Below are 22,389 nucleotides of genomic sequence, written 5' to 3'. Positions count from 1 at the left end.
AGAGAAAACATTGCAATTTAATAATTGGCAATATTTCTCATAGGTAATTCAAATAATGGCTTGTAAGAAATGCCTGAAGTGATAATGGCTTGAGTGAGAGAATTGTCAACAAATTAAAAATAAGCCCATAACATCATCACCAGTAATTTAAGCCCAGAACACATATGGCTCATGCAAGTGACAAAATTTGCCAACTTGAACCCAATAAAACGGAGAGCTGGGTCAAGATTTAGTTTGCTTGTGTTCTTTTTCAATATGCGAGGTGGACCATACCCAGTTGTGCAAGAGAAATTGACAAAAAGGAAAATTAAGAAATGTGGATTATAGGGCAAAAGAGTCATTTCACATAGAGTTTTATCGCACTAGAAAGTAAAAAGTCTCTCAAATGATGTTAGAACACATATGAGAGTAATCACCAAAAGAGAACGTCATAGGTTAAAAACTCTCTTAAGTCTCAACACATATGAGACTTATAAGCTCTTGCTAATGCAATGTGTAAACCACTTGTGCTCAAAAAGAAATATCATGTCTGTTGGATAAACATTCTTCCATGACACATAGCCCTTTTTCATTCAATTGGAATCAATCATTATTTAATGCTAATTATCTTGATCCCTTAAATTAAATTTAGCAAATTAGGACATGGCACTTAGATTGCCATTTCTAGAGAGAAATTAGAATATGTTCATCCTTTTCAAGAAGGACGCTGCTCAATGCTAATGACTAATAACATCTAGAAAATATAATTGATCTTCCTCTCATTTAGAAGGTTTTTGTGTGACTTTAGATTCATTATAAGAGCGAGGGTAACATAATATAATTGGTCTCCACAGTGTTTGACGAGCTTGAGTGCTGCAATATTAATCTTTGACTGAATAATTCCCACTCCCACCTAAACAAATAAATGTGAAACCTAACACCTAAGCTGTGAAGAATTGTAGTACATTTGATTGGGTGGCATCTCTTGAGTCTTTACTACTGACACTACAGAGTGATTGAATTCACACAATTGAGCAGAGCTAGCTGCCATCGCCACTGCCAGAGCTAGAAAATTAGAATTCTACCATTGCCACTGCATAATAATAATAATAATAACATCTATCTGTCAAGCACAATGTGTTCCCATCTTCTTGCATTTTATCATCTTAAATTATGCACTAAGCCACACTTTGGACCTTAAACTATTCAAAAATACACTTTGCACCCTAAACTATAATTCTTTGCACCCAGTGTTACTTTTGTTGTTATATTAATAGAATGTTACTGCGCATGCATCTTGCTTAGGTGGAACAAATCTAAAATACTAAAAGATCCTACTTCAAAATCAATTAAAACAAAACCTAACTTTTTTCAAATCCTTTTTAGATTTTCAAAATATTTGGGTGAAAAAGTGCTTGTTTCCACTCATTAAACAAACAACTCTAGCAAGCAATTCATCCAGAGTAGAGTCAGGGTTACCTCTAGAAGATCTTGACAGCCTTTTATAGACTTCTACACAAGCATGGGCCTTTTCAAAGAAATGATCATAAAATTTCTTGTAGCTACTAGTAAGTCTAAGGCAATGATAATCAGCGATATCAGTAGAAAGCCATATTACTCGAGAACCATCTTCATAGCTAGAGATGTCCCAAGATTCTAACTGTCCAAAGCCCTCACATCTGATTACTTTTCCTTTTCTTTGTCTGATCCTTCTTTAAGAGGCAATATAAGACCAAAGATAAACATGTCATCAAATTCCAACATCTCAAGGAGCTGCAGGACACCATTTTCATCATGCAAGACAAAATCAGCTAGTCTTCTATTTGGGTGACCATCATCTTTTCCAGAAGTCAAGCATACAGCTAGAAACTCTTCATCAACTAACTTGTCATTCTTTGTTTCAACAAGACAAGACTTCTCAGATATGCAAACAGATTGCTGCATGAAATCTGTTGGAAGCAAAAGCAATTTTCGATTAGGGGATTTAGGATTTATAAAAATCTAGATTTGGGGAATAGGCTGCGCAGACGAGAGAGGGGGAGAAAGATGTGAAAAAAATTGGATTTTGTCATAATTGATGTTGAAGTAGGGTGTTTTAGTCTTTTAAGACTGATACACTTAAGCAAGATGCATGTGCTTGTCATGTGCAGCAGCATTCTATTAAATATAACAGCAAAAGTAACACCAAGATGAAAAGTTTTATAAGTGTGATAGTTTAGGGTGCAAATTGCAAAGTGTACATTCGAATAGTTTAGGATACAAAGTGTAACCCGCTGCATATTTTAAGGTAGTAAACTGTAATTTTTTCAAATTAAAATAAATATTTACTTTTTTACTCTTTTTTTTTTAAATTTTAACATCGAATGATGTTTTTCCATTTTCTCCTCTTCTTCGTCCTATACAACAAACTCAACAATCCGAACACTTTAATCTATGGAGACAACTTAACATTCAACTAACGATATTCATACTAACTAAAAAAGATAGGATTGACATATGTATCAATGATAGAAAGTTATAAATTTGTCCAACCAAAGCCAACTAAGCAATTATGCTATGTATACTAATTTTGGAATAAAATTGAAGTTTGAAAAGATAATCCAAAAGGAGAAAAAAAAGTAGTGCAAGAAAAATTTTTCGAATAATAATTACATGGATGTGTGTAGATATACAAGCCTATGTACGTGTAAATTCTATATAGCGTTGCAAGACTACTATACATGGTTCAAATTGTATGGCATGAGATGCTTTCACGTTTCACCCACTCCATCTTTCTTTTTATTTTGCATCATTCAAAAACTTTGTTAAAGAAGATGGAAGAATGGAGATGAGGATAGATAAACAAGGAGAAAGGCACAAACTTGAGAGAAGAAAAAAAAGAAAGTGTAAGAAGAAGAATAGTTTCTGTATAGTGAATTAGAAGGTTTACAATGCAAAACACAATCATTTAGAAATAATGAAAAGATAGCATAACCACATGTTAGATCATTAACCATTTTAGGGATTTAAGGTTCAACTTCCTCTTTTGCATATTTATATTAATTAATGACTTGAAAGGGCCAAGGAGTTTTGGCTCAAATGGCACTTCCTCTCACGAGTTTGGGTAGATGGTGAGGCCATTAGTTCAGAACCCACCGGGGTGTGTGTGTTAACAATAGAGAAAGAAAAAAAAATGGATGACTTGAAATGTTTATTGTTTAGATATACCTCAACTTCAAAAGATTTTGGTAATTCATTGATCCAATCACATCAACACGCATTAACTTCATAGGTATTTTCTTCTTCATGTCTTCTTTGCCTCTTGAATATTTTGCTCCTTTGTCTAGCCCTCCTCTTAGTCCTCCTCTGCATCTACTAACTTTAATTGTGTTTCTCATCTCAAAAATCACTAAGGCTATCATAATACAATTTCAAGGTTTGCTGGTTGTAGCCTCTTCCAATGCATATTATCAAATGAAACTTTTATAGGATATTTATAGGAAGATATATTTTCAAAAAAATTAGAATTCCATAAAAGCACCAAAAATATAAATCCCGGAAAATCTGGCATAAATCTGTAATTTTTTTGAAGTAAAGATAATGGTAGTGTTTACTAGCCTAGTCACATGCACCATGCGCGTGTATTCATTGCCTTTTCTTTTTTCTTTTTTTTTTTAATAAAACATATGACATTTTAGTCGTAACTACAAATAGTTATATGAAATGTTTGTCCTAATTTATAGTTTTAAATTTTTATTTTTATTTTTATTTTTAATTTTCAATTTTCAATTTACCTTAATGTCTTAATTGGTAACAACTTATTTTATGAACATTATTGAATAGTATAATATATCATTTTTATACCATATACAATTATATTATTATTATATAGTGAGTCCACTTTGTAAATTCATACAAAGTTACTGGGATATAGTTTTCTCAAACTTGCTTTGTTGTATGTGCGAATAAACATAAGTACATAGCGTTCAACACTTCCCATAATATTTTTTGCATTTTCTCATTGTCTAAAGCTATATGCTTTTTGCCATATACATACATAGCGCTTTTATAAATCTCAACTTCATTTTGTGTAGGACATCATATGAGTTCATTGAACTTCCAATTTAAATATAAAAGATGTAAATAATACAACCATACCATCTATATTTTGAATTCACTTAGACATTAGCAATTGGAGAATTTGTAGATCTCTGTGATCTCAAAAAAAAAAATTGATGTTGGTGGTTTGTAACATACCAAATAATATTATGAAAATATTGGATCTCTAAGGCTTGGTTTTTAAAAAACCAAAGGAATGCTTGTTTGATGTTTATGTCATAGAAATTAGATTTAAGCTTCAAATGAAGTGGATGTTTTTAATGCAATTTATATAGACAATCTACAAATTTTCTTTTCAAATAAGAATCTGCATAAATACATACATCTATATATCATACACTTCGTATTTATAATTAATTACTTGCAAGACGGTAGCTACATTCCTATAATGCAACAAAAAAAGAAAAAAAGTGAAGAAGAAGAATTTTGCATTTGCATCACCAAAAATTTAGTATTTTATTTACATTAAAACTTTAAGAATCCACTTTACATCCCATTCTCTATTTTACACTACATCATATTAGAATAATCTAAAAAAAGAAGAGAGAGAATGATGAAGCGAGGAAGAGGGAGTAATTTTGGACGTAGTAGTAGAAGTGGTTTAAAATTTTTAATGGAAGAGAGGGTAATTTTGCCCTATTTTGTGTTATTTGGTAATGAATATGACAATGCTCCTACTATTGTTCTAAAAACAAATATGGTTGTTCTAAACATAGGAGGACTGGGTTTGTTGAAGGCATACGACACTATTGTAGTCTAAAATAAAAATAAAAAATTCAACCATTTGTGAAGCATACGAATAGATCAGTTTGTCTTCTAGTGAAAATAATGGGACTAATTGAGAAATCAATGAAGGGAAAAAATAAAATCAATGGAGATGCAAAGTATCAATTCTTGTACCTTCAAACTGCAAGTTTGCTATTGTATAGACTATAGAGAAAACTCATTAAATTTTACCTGTACTGGTCAATTTTGGCGACAAAGAAAAAAAAAACAAAAAATAAAAAAGATATTTAGAAAATGTCCAACTAATCAAGATAAGCCATTTTTTTAAGAAAAAAACTGAAAAAAGAAAAAAAAGAATAGAGATGCAAGGTATTGAACCTCATACCTTTAAATAGCATGTTCACTACTCTACATTTGAGATACATTTCCTTTAATATTTTGTAAATATCCAATTTGGGCTACCAAAAAATAAAATAAAAAGTAGATAACTAAAAAATATTTAGCAAATATTCAGTTAACAAATATTAGACAATTTTTTATTATAAAAATTAAAATAAATAAATAAAGGGAAAAATTAATGGAAATGAAAGGTGTCAATCGTCGTATCTTCGAGTAAGGTGTTTGCTGCTCTACTATTTGAGCTACATCCCCTTCTATGTTGGAACTTTAAAAGTAAAACTCTTAAGTAAGGTTTAAGTTCAAAACATTTGGTAGATAACTTCTTCTATGAAATTTTGAATTTATAACCTTTCAAAATCTATATCACAATATTTTTTTATTCATTATTGTTAAAATAAAATTTTAAGTGCATAGAGAAAACACTAAAATTTGTATATATATATTATTCAATGTAGGCTACGAAAACAATGGAAAAGCAAATAACTAAAAATTATTAAGGAATAGTTCCAATTATTAATTATCATGAATTATAACTTCCATCCTTGCTTCACAAAGGAGTTTGAACTCACCCCTGCTTTACCTAGTGGCTCAAGGAGGACAAAGAGAAGTGTCCCTACTGTGTCACAATCTTGTCCCACAATTTTTCAAAAAAAGAAAAAAGAAAAGGATCAGACACACATGCAAAAATTTCCCAAACGTATCCCATGTCTAATAATGGATCCAGCACTCCATATGAAGTATTTATACTTCTTAGATAGTGATCAAATAAAGGGATATAGGGATGATTTGCAGGCTACCAAAAGAATAGAACAATTCATTTGCATTAATTCTAGTAAAAAAGAGCAAGCATCAAACAAAGAATTCTAACCTCTTATACCACACAAAAACAAACAAAAAAACCCTCCTAGAAAATTTTTTTTTCAAAAACTTAAATAAATTGGGAAAAGATAATCCCTACAGAAAATCACATTCAATTACTTTTTTTTTTTTCATCCTCAATTAAGTTGGAAACTCTGTCTCTCTTTAGTCTTTTCTTCAGATCCAAATCATATGTATTCAACCTGAATGAGCATACTTAAACCCAATTACCACATAAGCTACAATAGCACATTCGAGTTTAGTCCAAAAAAAAAAAGGCATAGTGATAGAAATTTGGTTGCAACAATAATAATTTTGTCGTTGTACGTGGCAGAAAATCAAGACCTAAGAGAACTTGGTATGCTACTTGTCGTTTAATATAAATATAAAAATAAAAAACTAGTCACGGATATGGTAATTTTGGCCTTTTTTATATTTAATTTTATTTTAAAAAAAGAAGTTCCAAGTGAGTCAATCCTCCTATTCTCCATTCTTTGTATTAATTAATCAATATTATATATATATATATATATATATTGTGGGGGGTAAAAGACCGGGAAGCCTATGTCAATGTCTACGTTGGGCCAAGGGCTCAATCCAAGGAAAAACTCCTCCTCGGCCATGGATGTAGCTGAGGACAAAGGGAGCAACCTGCTACTGGTAGTGACACTCCAGGTCATTCCACGGCACAGAAAAAGTACTAAAACAGAAAAGGACAACAGAGAAAAGAGAAACGTCTGAGGGAAAGGCTGCCATTATTGTATTCAGTGCCTTGTACCTGACATAGCCATGCTTTTCTGCCTTTACAACCACTCCCAACAACTGGAGGGAAGGGCTGATGGGACAAGTATCAGCACTAGGAATCCAATTCAGGGGGAAGGAAACTACTATAAAAGGGGGTGGAGGGAGATAGAAGGAGGGCTGAAAAACCCCTATCACACAAGAGGCACCAGAAAAAGCTCATCTGACCGTGCCAAGGACCAACACTCTTTGATAAACCCAGTTCATCTTAACTTGATCATGAAAAACACGTGTTAACTGTTGTCCATACACTAAAACCTAGCTGTTCGACCCACTCTCTACAAATTTATTATACCGGGCATGCTGGTCCAAGATCCCATACATTTTGGGCTTGGGCTGCAAAATGTGACCCTATATATATATATATATATATATATATATTAATATATGTATTATCTCTTTGTAGACTATTGAAAGAGAAGTACCACCTCCACAACATTTTTACAACAATTTCACAACAAATCATAGGCAGTTAGTTTTTTTCCTAACAATAAGATTACTTTTTTTTTTTCCTAACAGTAACAACCAGTAACTACCTGCCATTTAGAATTTGTTATGAAAATGTTATGGACATATCATTTCTCTTAAATTATTGAATGCACGTGTCACTAATAAAATGTACATTGCTAAATATACTAGATGATATAATTTAAAAACAAAATAAAATACAATTAGGTAAAAAAAATTATAAATAAAAAACAACATGAAAAAATAGTTAAATAAGTAGATACGTTTTACATAAAAGAAGAATCTATATTGGGAATATTCTACTACCGGACACGTGACAGGCATGCATCATCTACGGTTGCTCCAGGCAATCCAACACAAAATAAGTAAAAATCTTGGAGAGAGATCCACATGTTATCCCTTTAGATCTAGTCATATTGAGTCCCACGCATTGATTTTAGCACTCAACTCAAACGCCAACTCTAACACTCATATCTGTCTAAGCACGAATTAGGCTTCAATGGACCTAACTGATTAGTGGTTTTTTTTTTTTGGTCATAAACTGATTAGTTGACTAGTGACCAATATTAGGATGCTACCTTTGGTATTCATAAGTTAAGTGGTGACTATGTTAGTGAGACACAGAGCTTAAACTGTGTTTTGTAGAAAAATAATTTATAAATACCTTGCTTGCGTATCTCAAGCTTATAAGTTTATTGGTGTGCCTGCTCCAGGCAAGGAAAGAACCCAATGGGCTTTTGCTAAAGCTTATAACCGCCCAACATGGCACTTTGTGTTAAACCCAACTGGACCATTATTTTCCTTTAAACAAACATTTTGTTCATGTGTTGTTTAGACTTTAAATTGAACCCAACTGCCTTTTTCACTCTTTTAGCAAGAATATGTAAAATAATATGTAGAATGAGGACACAATTTAGTTGGACTGTTGGTCAATTTATGTTTCTTTTGGTGCTCTACTAAATGACTGATTACCTGGAAGACATTCTTTTGTAGGTGATAAAACTTAAGGTTTTTATTTTCTTTAATTTTGGTAAAAATATATATATATATATAGACACACACACTAAGATAAATTAATTACTTCAAAAGATCACTAACAATCTAACAAGATATAATTAGAAGTTGAAGTCTGAAAAATCTGCAGAGAATAAAGAGAATAGATGGTTCTGGTTAGTAATGAGGAAGTCAATTTGGCTTCGGGTGGTTTAACTTCAACATATGAAAATGCCATGCTTGGGTTTGTTTTGGGAACAACACTTCATCCAAAAGCATGGAACTCAAAGCTTAACATGCTGGAAAGTGACCAACAGTAATTACTCGGCTTATTTAACAAATTTGCTCATCTAGCAGAGCAACCATTTTTCTATAGACAAGTTTCCCGCTTACAGAATTTCCTTTGTGTAGCAATGGAATTAATAATAATCAGAAGGTAATGCATCTCTTTTTTTCAAGGAATGATGTCAATTTTATTGAAGTTTTGAGCTTTAAGATAAGTGGTTAATCCTCTGGAGTGAGATATTTAAAGATTTCCGTGGCCTAATCATTGTGTCATGATAAGATATCATAAGTTTCATAAGACCCCATCAACTTTAGGACGAGTGACTATTTTTTAACTTAAAAGGTACAGCTTTCTCTTCTCAATAGTGGTATCCTAAATAAAGACTCTATTTGTCTTAAACCGACTTTTTTTTTTTTTTTTTTTCTTAATTTGGAATCTGGATACTATGTTTAAGAGATAATATAATCTGTCAACATGAGGATCTAAAGCCAATTTTTTTTTTTCAAGAAAGTGGAGAGTCTTGTTTTGGGGCTTTCAGAAATTGGAAATTTCTATGTGCTCTGATGCAAATGTTGTTGTCTCCTTCATGAACAGTCCTACTGTAACTAATGATGAATTTACTACACTTATTGATGAATAAAGGATGCTTCTAAGGCATTTTCCTCAAACCCAGAATTAGGCACTGCTATGGGAAAGAAAATCGTTGTGCAGATGCTATAACTAGGAGGGAAGCTTTGATGAATGTAATGTTTCCTTGACCTTTGAATGCATTACAGTTTAACAAACGAATAAATACACTTTTTCAATAACAAAAGAGGAAAATTCCCTATGATGCTGCTGGAATATGCTAACCAATTGCTAGATACCAATCCCACATTGACAAAATGAATGATCTCTTAAATGTTTATAAGATTCCAAACAAGGCCTTCATATTGCCGAGCTCAGTAATGTGAGCTTGTAACCCAAGTGGGGGCATAAATGTGATGGGACTTTAGTCCAAACTAGTTGGTCGGATTTCAGTGAGGCTTTCAATCTAGCCTGCCCGTTCCTAGCAAAGAGATGAGCCGATGGACTTGAGCTAAGGCTCTGGGTTCGGTGGTTCCTAAAGATGAGGGCAATGCGTGAGGCTGGTTTCACAGAGCAGCGACAACCTCCCACTCTTTGCAGTGTAAGGATAACGGCCAGTGCCAATTGGATCCAACATGGCCCATTGGGTTGAACCCAACTGAACCATCACTTTTTCTTTTTCATTTTTTTTTTCTAGTTTTTAATTTCATTTTCATGACCAAAATAACTTTTCCTCTTACTTATTGAGGACAATTGAAACAACATTTCACTTAGAAGAATCTAAAACAAATATGTCCAGCATATTAACTATCTAATTAAAAAGGTAGTTTTTGTTTAAAACGATAATATAGATTGATAAAACTTCGATTTGATCCCTTAGACATAAGATTTAAATGGTTCATAAAAAATTCCTTGACAGTGATCTTAATTGAGAATAATATAATTGAGTTTGTTAGTTCAATTTGCATAAAATCAATTCTTTGATTTTCAAATGGAGGTGCAAAAAAATGGATTAACTTTGCACAGATTACAATTCACAACTACTCTTCTTTTTTCTTTTCTTTTTTTTCTTTTTTTAATTTTAAGAGAGAATCACTATCTAAACCGAAAAAAAAAAAAAAAAAAAAAAAAAAAAAGAGTTCTTTTCAAATAAAATAGAAAACATGAATTAGATAATAGTGACAAGAAAAATATAGGTTGTTTGTCTACACTCTAGAACTTGGTACAATGATAGGGCCACAACTAAGTCAAGCCTAAAATGCACTTTTGGTCTTTACATTTGGGCTGATTCACATTCTGGTCCCTACTTTTTGGGAGCAACTACATTGGTTCCTAAAAATTGAAAATTGTTACTATTTTGGTCCCTACCATCATCTCAGTAAAGAAAATTACCTATGTGGCAGACGGAGTGCATCATTGCCATGTTAGATGCTAAAGTGACTAATTAAATAATAATTAAAAATTTTATTTTGCATTTAAAAAGCCACATAAGAAAAACAATAAAAACAAAATTCTAAACTTCTGATATAAATATATATATATATATATATAATTAAATAGTAATGAGGAGAATTTTTATATAAAAAAATTATTACTAGCTGTACATGTTAGAATTGCATTTGTGAAAATAATTTTTTAAAATTAAAATTGATAAGATCCTATTTTAAGTAGAAAATGTTAAAAGAAAGATTAAGTAGATTAGCCTTATTATCAATTGAAAAAAACTATAAGTGAAATTTCAATAAAAAAACGATAAGTAGTAATTTTGTAAATCCACAAGTAGTAGCTAGATTTTAAATAAAAGATGATATCAAAAGTTAAATAAATAGTATTTAAGTAATATTTAAATAAAATTTTCCCTCTTAAAGCTATTGGCTTAGACCCAAAATAAATTGATTATTAATTATTTTAGAATTGTGCAAAACAGTTTGTTTGCAAGAATTAATTACCTTTCTTTTATTACACTCAAAATTAAATTATAATTGCATACTTTTCATTAATTTTTATTAGTCTATTTGGGGCTACCAAAGAAGAAAAGAGAAGAGAAGTAGATAACAAATAAATATTTAGAAAATATCAGATTAATAAAAATGAGCCAAAAAAAGTACAAAATAAACGAGATATGAGGTATGAATTTCATTCATACACTCAAAATAAAATTATAATTGTATTGAGAAAACTCGTTAAATTTTACTCATAATAGTCAATTTTGGCTATTAAAAAAACAACAAAAAACTAGATAAATATAAAATAAAAAAATAAATTTAGCAAATGTCCAATTAATAAAGATAAGCCAATTTTTAAAAAAAAAATGAAAGGAAAATTTGAATTCAGATGCAATTTATTGAACCTCGTACCTTCAAATAGCATGTTCACTGCTCTAAATTTGAGCTACTTCCTCTTTAATGTTTTGTAAATATCCAATTAATAAATATCCAATTTGGGCTACCAAAAAAGAAAATAAAAATAGATAACTAAAAAATATTTTGCAAGTATCCAATTAATAAAGATTAGCGAATTTTAAAAAAATAAAATAAAAGAAAAACTAAAGGGAAAAATTAATGGAGATGCAGGGTGTCGTATCCCCGATCTTGACGACCTAGGCAACCAAAAGACAAAAGAAAAAGTAAATAACTTTAAAATGTTTAGCAAATATCCAATTAAAACAAATTAGCCAAAATAAAAGGAAAAATTAACGGAGATGCAAGGTATCAATCCTTGTGCCATCAAACACCCTTTTATTGCTCTAGCATTTGAGTTACATCCCCTTCTACATGTGTACTTTAAAAGTAAAAACTCTTAAGTAAGGTTTAAGTTAAAAACATTAGGTAGATAACTTTCTCTGTGAAATTTTGAATTTATAACCTTTCAAAATCTATATCACAATACCTTTTTATTCATTATTGTTAAAATAAAATTGTAAGTGCATTAACAATGGGGAAAAAAAGGCCTATATTAAAGGGTTTGGATCATTTCCTTTGCATGTCAATGTTTGCTTACTTGCTTCTATACTTTATCTATGTGTTAGCCTCTCTAGATCTAGGCTTTGCCCTGATTTGTGTCCTCTGTGGGTTTATGCTTTTGTGGTTACACCCGTCACTCCTAGGGTTTGTTGGGATGTAACCACTTGTAAGATATAACTCTATGGTGTCGGTGTGCTTGCTATACACCCTTCTCCTATCCATGTGATGTTGATATGCTTCCCTTGCCTGCTTTGCGCCACCCGTTTGGCTTCTTTTTTTTTTTCTTCTTTGCACACTTGCCTACACATTCATGCCTAAGTCTGTGTGCCATCCATACTCCAATCCAATGGAACTATGGACACTTGACCCAAGCCTACATTTGTCCTCCTAAGACACCCCCCTTTTGTTTGATAACATATTTGTTTGGCTCTTCATGTGCTTCACATGTTTGTTTGCCCACGTTTGGCATCTTTTCCCAATTTGTCTTTAGCATGCTTCTCCTTTGTTTGTTTCTTTGCTTGTCTGCTGGCTTGTTTCTTTTGTCTTTGCATGTACACACATGGAGCAATGGTGCGACTTCCAAGGCGCAAGCAAAAAGGGCAAGGATGAAAGCAAAAGGATGCAAGCCCACAAAGGGCAATGATCAGTAGATTAGGGGGCCTAGCCTCTCCAAAGCGGTTTTCTCTTTCCCTCTCTTGAAGCCTCTTCTCTAGAGCATATATTAGGGTCCCCATCCATGTACCCCCTTTTACTTTCCTAAACCTTGCTTAGGCCAATTCCATGGGTATGGCAATGTCTATTTTACATTTCTTGTACCTTGCTGGGCCATACCCTTGGAATGTTGGCAATGTCTAATTTACCTTCACGCTTTGTGTGATAGCATTGTGCATGATGTATGTATATCTATATCTACTTGTATATGGGTGATTGTGCACTTTGTATGATGGACTCTCATGGCTACGTGAGCACTCTCTAGTTGTGAGAGCTCTTGACCTTGTAGTATGGGTATGTGCTCAAGGCGATTGCCGTAGATGCATATTCATGCTATACTATGTGCACGATCATCGCAGTGTGATTGGATTGATCTATGTCACCATGTGACATCAATTGCCTCGTGTATGCGACATGTATCAACATGTTTTAATACTTTGGAAGGCTTCAGCTTGTCACGGTGTGAGCATGTCGATACGCATTATATACACAGACGCAAAATCTTACTGGTGTGCCATAGCGCATTAAACGCGAAACCCTGCCAAATTTTCGTCGTGGAAAATGGGGTATCCCTATTGCTGTATTCTCATATTGAAAGCAAGGTGAGAATAGCGTTTGGCGTGCTATGACACATCTGAGGCAAAGTGCTGTCGGATTTCCACCACGAAAATAAGGCAAAATGCTGTCAGATTTTCGCCGTGGAAATTTGGCAATGACTTCAAACACACTTGGAAAGCATCAATCAGGACCACACTTGCTCCGAATTCAAACCTCAAAGCCCAACACATTTAAAGCCCCGAAAGCTAATGCTAATAGTTTGTGTTCAATTGCCAATGTCTAAAAATTATGATTTTAATAAAACAAAGGACTGCCTACGGACAGGCGTTGTGGGGTGCCTAACACCTTCCCTACACGTAACCAGACTTCCAAACTAAAGAATCAAGATTTTTTATCCATCCATATTAGATTAGGAAAAATGACCTTTTTCTTAACCTATGATTGGTAATAAAATCAAATAGAGTCAGGTGACCAATCACACCTTAGAAAAAACCTAATGATTGGTGGCGACTTCACTTACCCTTGGTATTATCCTTAAAATCGACTCATATTCCAGTCACACACCCAAGGTATGACACACCTCCTCCACACAGTTTGTGCACACGTATAAACACGTGAGCGTCACGATGATGGGTGATCGACAGCAGTTGCGAGGCGTTGACAGAGCTAATTTACAAAGCTTAGCTCACAAGCCCCACCTTGCAACACAACTGACCCATTCACAACCAGCTTCCCCTAGAACTAGAGTTCCTTTAAAGCTGGGGCTAATCTCTCTAATGACTTTTGAGTTATTCAAAAGAATTTCACAATAATGGAATGAACTATTTTCCTTCCTACCTGGTAATGTTAAAGGCCATAAAACGGAAAAGGCCTATTATTGATCTCAACTTCTCAATACCGACCATTTATCAACCATTATTTCACTTTGAAATTGTGTTAGATGTATCATAGTATGTATCCTACAAAAGTTTGGTTTGAATTCCCATGTTCTTTCATTAAATTTTGACAATTTAAATCTTTAAAAAATTTCTAGTTTTTTCAAGCTTGTTTATATTGATATGATCATGAAAGGCTTTGAAACCTAATATAAAATTAATATTTCATCAAAACTCGTAGGGATCTAGCATGGACATGAACATAAGTACAGTTTAGATACAACATGACAATACAACATTTTTTGAAAAATTAGGACATGACTGATGACACAACAGGAATACAAACATTAATCAATTATTGAATATATATTTTAAAATATTGGAAGGCATTTATTTATGATATAATGTCAAACATATTTCAATTTAAGAGTCATAATTGTTAGGTTTTTAGACCCCTTGTCACAATATGTTGAACCTAATATTAAACTAAATTGATTAACAAGATTGTTATTCAAGATTAGGTTAAACACAACTAAACATAAAGCGGAAAATATGAAGAATACAAAGAACTGATGACCTAGGAAAACCAAACAGGTAAAAAACCTGGGGAGGATTTGACCTAGCTATCCTTAAGGTAAAAACAGATCCACAATGAAAGAATCGATGTTTTACAAAAGGACTTAGACCACTAACATCCTAATGCCACCTCGAGTAGAAAACTTATTACCACGACCACGTTCTAGCTCCAAATCCACGGACTACTTTCTTGAATTTGCTACAGCACAAGTTCTCCTACTTGTGACTTTGAGACACCTCCCAAAGGTTTTGTTGTTCTTTAAAGGTTCTTTATGCAGCAACTAAATCACCACCAAATCTTGATTGCAAATCTTGATATTGGTAGAGCTTTCTGTGTGTTCTAAGGTAAACACCTCTTAAATCTCACACAAGAGCAAACACACAACTACTCAGAGACTTTTAAAACATGGCTAGGGTTTTTCCTTTTATACTAAGAGTGAAACACTTAACCCTACACGTCATATGGGCTTAGGCTACATTTGAAACTTTTCTGCAGAATTCTGGAACTGCGAGTTTCGTTCGATCGAGCCTTACTTTCAATCGATCAAGCCTTGTAGTTTTACATAGTAAATTCCTGCAAAACACTCGATTCAAACTTACACTTAAACAAACTTTGAGCAAGCCTAAACCTAGACTCATTTTTTTTATCATGGTTTGCCAACATATACAAAATGAAGTTCAAATACATTTAGTTCCTAAAGTCTTTGAACCTAACAATAATAGATAATAAAGTGAATTCATAACTAATAAATGATGTTTAGAAATTAGAATACACACCAAGAATAAGATCCAAAAGATTTAACAAAAGAAGATTAAATAAAAGATAACCATTTTTTTGGGGGGGGGGGGGGAGAAAGGAAAACGATAACTAGATAAGTGTTCACAAATTGAACCTAAAAAGAATTAAAAAAATAAGTTTCCCTCTCGTGTCACAATCTTGTCCCGCAATTTTTCAAAAAAGGAAAAAAAGGAAAGGACAATTAGAATATATGTATTATCTCTTTGCAGTCTATACACATTTAAATTATTGAATGCATGTGTCACCAAAAAAATGTACATAACTAAATATACTAGATGATATAATTCAAAAAAATAATAAAATACAATTAGGTAAAAAAAAAAATATTAAAATAAAAACAACAACAAGAATAAATAGTTAAACAAGTAGATACGTTACGTAAAAGAACGATATTGGGAATATTCTACAACCGTACACGTGACAAGTATGCACTATCTACTGTTACTTTAGTAGATGTCCGCGGTGAAAATGGCCAAATACCACCATTTTCAGAAATTTGTAGCAATTAAGCACTATTTCGGAACTAAATGGGAATCTATCACTTTTTATGTACTCGAGCTCACTAAACTCGAGTTATAAATGGTACTCGAGTTTAGTAAACTTGAGTTCCTAGTTTCATTCCATCGTGGCGCTATTGACCAAAAATTTGTTCAATTAAAAAAAATAATGTGGTACTCGAGCTTGGTAAACTCGAGTTCCTTGTAATATGGAACTCAAGCATACCAGGCTCGAGTTCTTTGTAAATAAAATGCTCATTATTGTTTTTCTAAGGTACTCGAGCTCACCAAGCTTGAGTTCCTTGTAATATGGAACTCGAGCTTGGTAAACTCGAGTTCCTTATAACTTTTTTTTTTTTTGGGATAATTGGCAAATAATCATAAACAAAAAAATAAGTAGTTTTTTTTATATTTTTATTTATTTAAATAGAAGCATTGTAAAATATAGAGATTTTAATTTCAAAATACGAATTTTTAGGCCACTCATACCCCTTGTTCATTATTTTTAACACACTCATCAATTTCTTACTTCTCAAAGTGTTATGGTCAAATTGGTTAAAATATTGGGGTTAAAATGAGAAATTAGAACAACATGTAAAAGAAAAATCTCACTCCATTTTTAGCCATGGGCACACCAAAAGAAGTTTAAGCTACATATTGTTACTTTATCAATCCTGTTCGCAATTAGCATATGGTAAAATGATTGATAAGTATTGCAGAAAGAGTGGACCACTCAGATATAAAGAAGAACTTAAGCTTTACCACATCTAGATATGTAAGTTCTTGACTTGTAGTGTTTCTAAGAGGAATATGAAACATTTTATTTATGTATATCTAAATGTTTGGCTGATGATGTGAAAGTCGTTTTGGAAACCTTTTTTCTTGGCGAGTTGTAGCACCCCATGTTTAGATATTGTTCACTGTTTTCTCATAAAACACCTACTAAAATTGTGTTCTCTAAATTTAAAACCCAAATCTGTATGCTTTTTCATGTTTAAATTTCATAATAATCGAATCTATTTTTTGCATTAGTAAAATCTGTTTCTACATTAATAAAATTTGCTCTCTGCATATCATGTTTACTGTATATTCAAATCTACTTACTACATTCATAAAATCTGTTTTTTGCATTGATTAAAATTGTCCATTGTTTTCTCATAAAAATTGTTCACTATTTTCTTCATAAACTATTTCTAGGATTTTGCATAAAATTATTTTCTGTTCAGCATTATTTAAAAAATTGTTCATCTCTTTTCTGCATAAATTATTTTCTGTTCACTATTTAAAAAATTATTCACTGTTTTCTCATAAAACACCTCCTGAAATTGTGTTCTCTAAATTTAAAAGCCAAATTTGTATGCTTTTTCATATTTAAATTTCACAATAATCGAATCTGTTTTTCTACATTGATAAAATCTGTTTTTGCATTAATAAAATTTGCTCTTTGCACATCATGTTTACTGTATATTCAAATCTGTTACTGCATTCATAAAATCTGTTTTCTACACTAATTAAAACTATTCATTGTTTTCTCATAAAAATTGTAAACTGTTTTCTGCATAAACTATTTCTAGCATTCTGCATAAAATTATTTTATGTTCACTATTTAAAAAATTGTTCACTATTTTCTCATGAAACATCTCCTGTAATTGTGTTCTCTAAATTTAAAACTCAAATCTGTATGCTTTTTCATGTTTAAATTTCACAATAATCAAATCTATTTTTCTGCACTGATAAAATCTGTTTCTACATTAATAAAATTTGCTCTTTGCACATCTTGTTTACATTATATTCAAATCTGCTTACTACATTCATAAAATCTGTATTCTGCATTGATTAAAATTGTTCATTGCTTTCTCATAAAAATTGTTCACTATTTTTTGCATAAACAATTTCTAGGATTTTGCATAAAAAAATTTTCTATTTAGCATTATTTAAAAAACGGTTCACTCTCTTTTTTGCATAAATTATTTTCTGTTCACTATTTAAAAATTGTTCACTATTTTCTCATAAAACACCTCCTGAAATTGTGTTCTCTAAACTTAAAAGCCAAATCTGTATGCTTTTTCATGTTTAAATTTCACAATAATCAAATCTGTTTTTCTGCATTGATAAAATATTTCTACATTAATAAAATTTACTCTCTGCACATCAAGTTTATTGTATATTCAAATTTGCTTATTGCATTCATAAAATTTGTTTTTTACATTAATTAAAACTATTCACTGTTTTCTCATAAAAATTGTTTACTGTTTTTTGCATATATTGTTTTTAACAATGGCGCGATTATTGCACTTAAATGGTTTTTGTGTTTTTTTAAATATGTAACCATATGAATAATGGACAAACTCCATGAAAGAAAAATGAATGATTCGTATAAATCACCTAATGGTAAATGCCTCGAATAATTCAAATTTGTAAAAGAGTTCAAATTAGTTGAATGTAGAAATTCAGGAAAAATCGATGGAAAATCAATGAACTTACCAAATCATGGAGGTGTACATAAGATGTATAGATGGTCTAGACTTGTTGAGAAATTTGACTTCGTTGAAAGTACAAAATAATGAAAATTCAATGGAAAAGTATGTATGTTAGATGTACAGATTGTATGAATTTGTTTAAAATTTTGAATTCGTTGAATGTACAAAACTGTGAAAACTCAAGCAAAAATTGTGTACATTAGATGTAAGATAGTACGAATTTGTTGATAAATTCGAATTTATTGAGTGTGTAAAATCATGAAATTTCAAATGAAAATTGAAGAACATACCAAATTGAGTAAACTTAATGGAAAATTAATTACATTAGATGTACAGATCGTCCAAATTTGTTTCCAAATTTGAAGTCGTCAAATGTACAAAATCGTGAAAATTCAATTTAAAACTGTGTACTAATGTACTAATCATCCTGATTTGATGAAAATTTTGAAATTGTTGAATGTACAAATTCGTGAAATCTTAATGGAAAATCGAAATTGTTGAATGTACCAAATCGTGAAAATTCAATGGAAAGTTGTGTACATTAGATGTACCAATATTCCGGACTTGTTGAGCAATTTGATTTCGTTGAAAGTACAAAATCATGAAAATTCAAGAGAAAATTGTGTACATTAGATGTATAGATCGTTCGAATTTGTAAAAAACAAAATTTAGTCGTTGAATGTATAAAATCTTGAAAGTGCAAAATAAAATTGTGTAAATTAGATGTACAGATAATTTGAATTTGTTGAAAAGTTTGAATTCGTTAAATGTACAAAATTGTGAAAATTAAATGGAAAACTGTGTACTAATGTATTGATCATCCGAATTTGTTGAAAAATTCGAAATCATTGAATGAACAAATCGTGTAAACTCAATGGAAAATCATAGAACGTACCAAATTGTTAAGCAGCACATGCAACACTATGAACATCAGTGTAGCAATGATGGACAGCTCACCCCTAAAATTGATGCATAAACTTTCCAAGGATGCACTGCATCCTTGAAAACGATGCATTACAAAGGGTTGCATATCTGTGTATTCATGTGATTGTGGAGGGTACTTCTGGTCAGGGCTCAACAACGTCGAGCTGTTGAGCAGCACATGTAGAACTATTTATTATCTTTGGTCATTTTCAAGGATGCTAGTCAAAACGCTCTTCCCATAATCTGTGACTACTAATTAGAAGTAATAGCACATGGGTACTTCTGGTTAGGGCTCAACAGTGCTGAGCTATTTATTATCTTTGGTCATTTTTAAGGATGCTAGTGAAAACTCTCTTCCCATAATTTGTGACTACTGATTAGAAGTAATAGCACATGGGTACTTCTGGTCAGGGCTCAACAGTGCCGAGTTGTTTATTATCTTTGGTCATCTTCAAGGATGCTAGTCAAAACGCTCTTCCCATAATTCGTGACTAATGGTTAGAAGTAATAGCACATGGTAAAGCCATCTTGAACCCTAAAACTAAGTTGTCAAACAATCACATCTCATAAATACGTACATTAAAAGCATCACTTTGCTCTCAAAACCATTACTCTTACAAATTAAGTAGCCTCATAGCCTGAAATACTGAAATATCTCTTGTAATCGTAGCCAATTACTGTTACACTGTAGATTTTGAATACATATTTACTCAATTATTCGATCAAACATTGTGGTTATATACGTTTGATTATGGGAGCTAATGGTGGACACAGCTCACCCCAAAAATTGATGCATAAACTTTCCAGGGATGCTCTGCATCCTTGAAAAATGGTGCATTACAAAGGGTTGCATATTTGTATTTCACATGGCGAGTCCTTGCTTTAGGAACCATATGGTTTTTTTGTGAAAGAGTGGTTGGTCTATGTGGTTTGGATGAGTCTGTATGTATTGAATCTATTAAATTTTGCTACAAGTATTGTACAATAAATCTAATTTGGGTGATAAGTGTTATGTGTGTAACATTTCAAATTACACAAACAGAATATTGGAAACATCAATATATCTAATGAGAGGCATTTCACTTCCTAAGGTGTTTCCTACATTACAAAGCACAAGAATCATATGTAGCAACAAAGAGCAACAGGGAAAAAATGAGCAAATGATTTCATATAAACTTAGCCAAAACTAATGAACAATTAATTTTTAGATTTGCAAAAGTTGAATATACATAATCACCAGTTGTCAGACATTAACAACAACATTTTGTATTGCACAGAATGTGGAGACATTAACAACAACATCTAATGTTTGTAGGTAGAAATTTTTGGAAATCATCATTGCTTGAATCTGAGAAGTCTGAAATATCTCTTTTATCATCTAACGCAGTAACTTCATTAATAGACTTGATGGCTCGCTCTTGCGCCTTCCCCTTTAGATGCTTCCTAGCTTTTTGGATTGCATAAAAACGGTCTAATCACCTTTGCATTTGATTGTTTTCTTGTTCAAGACGAGCAAGTATGTTAGCAGTTCATCTCTAGATAACTCGGCTAAGCATGCCTTAGGAACTCATAATCCGTGCCATCAACATCTAATGTTTGTAAGTAGAAATTTCTGGAAATCATCATTGCTTGAATCTGAGAAGTCTGAAATATCTCTTTTATCATCTAACGCAGTAACTTCATTAATAGACTTGATGGCTCGCTCTTGCGCCTTCCCCTTTAGATGCTTCCTAGCTTTTTGGATTGCATAAAAACGGTCTAATCACCTTTGCATTTGATTGTTTTCTTGTTCAAGACGAGCAAGTATGTTAGCAGTTCATCTCTAGATAACTCGGCTAAGCATGCCTTAGGAACTCATAACCCGTGCCATCAACAATACACCTCCAACTCAAACCTCTCCTCGTATAGGATTGACCATGGTGGTTCTGCTACTATGAACTCTATTGTGGTGGTATCTGTACTTAGTTTTATAGGTTTGTCGACCATAATGTGCCCGACGCTTCCAAGACTGTTGTACGTGTATATTGGCATATTAAGGAAATCTCTCTTCTTTCCAACCCATTTCCCTCCATAGTGGTTTGTGTATGTCTGTAGTTGCTGATCTGCTGGAACGTGTGATAATCCATTTTTCGAAGTAAATCCAAACTTGTTTCACATTGTACAATTTGATGTTGAGGCGTTGCGACTCATAGCTTAGTCAATCTACGAAGTTAGTGGGGTAGAAATAAGATCATTATTGTGGTGCATTTATAACCTCATTTCATGTTCGAAGCATTATAATTTCAGTTATTAGGGCTTGTCGTGTTAATACAGGCTGGAAAAACACTACATGAACAGGATTTTAAATGTTCCCAATGTCATAGTGAGATTTGAAGATGTGAGGGGTAGTTGTAGTGTTCTTGAACAGAGCATCATATTTAATTGACACAGTGCTATGTCCCTAGCACCAAGGTACGATTATTCATATATTTAATTATTCATGTGAATGTGGATGATATGACTGGACAGTGTGTGAAACAATGGCGAACTGTTAAGCAACACGTGTGAAACAGTGGCGTCTGTTGGCACATGTGGTTCGTATGACTACAGTTGGTGCTACAGCAATAGGCTGGTGACGTGTCTTCAAAAAACTACTCATGCCACAGTTGGTGCTACATCATGTTTACTATATATTCAAATCTACTTACTGCATTCATCAAATCTTTTTCTGCATTAATTAAAACTATTCATTGTTTTCTCATAAAATTGTTCACTGTTTTCTACATAAACTATTTTTAGCATTCTGCATAAAATTATTTTCTGTTCAGCATTATTTGAAAAATTGTTCACTT

The 22,389-nt window shown here is 32.3% G+C and overlaps 1 protein-coding gene across 1 annotated transcript in view; it reads right to left on the bottom strand.

Annotated features, from left to right (window-relative positions):
- Positions 1-1,662: 1,662 nt before the first annotated feature.
- Positions 1,663-22,389, bottom strand: part of LOC115986132 (probable LRR receptor-like serine/threonine-protein kinase At3g47570) — a 118,022-nt gene continuing 97,295 nt past the window's right edge. Inside the window, exon 5 of the mRNA XM_031108989.1 lies at positions 1,663-1,917. Within this exon, the coding sequence (XP_030964849.1) occupies positions 1,663-1,917 (255 nt within the window). The remainder of the gene's footprint in view (positions 1,918-22,389) is intronic.

This window comes from Quercus lobata, chromosome 4 (assembly GCF_001633185.2).
Source record: "Quercus lobata isolate SW786 chromosome 4, ValleyOak3.0 Primary Assembly, whole genome shotgun sequence".
In the NCBI taxonomy this organism is placed as follows: Eukaryota; Viridiplantae; Streptophyta; class Magnoliopsida; order Fagales; family Fagaceae; genus Quercus; species Quercus lobata.
Note: the sequence above shows the minus strand (reverse complement) of the source record. Positions and strands in the feature narration are given on the sequence as shown.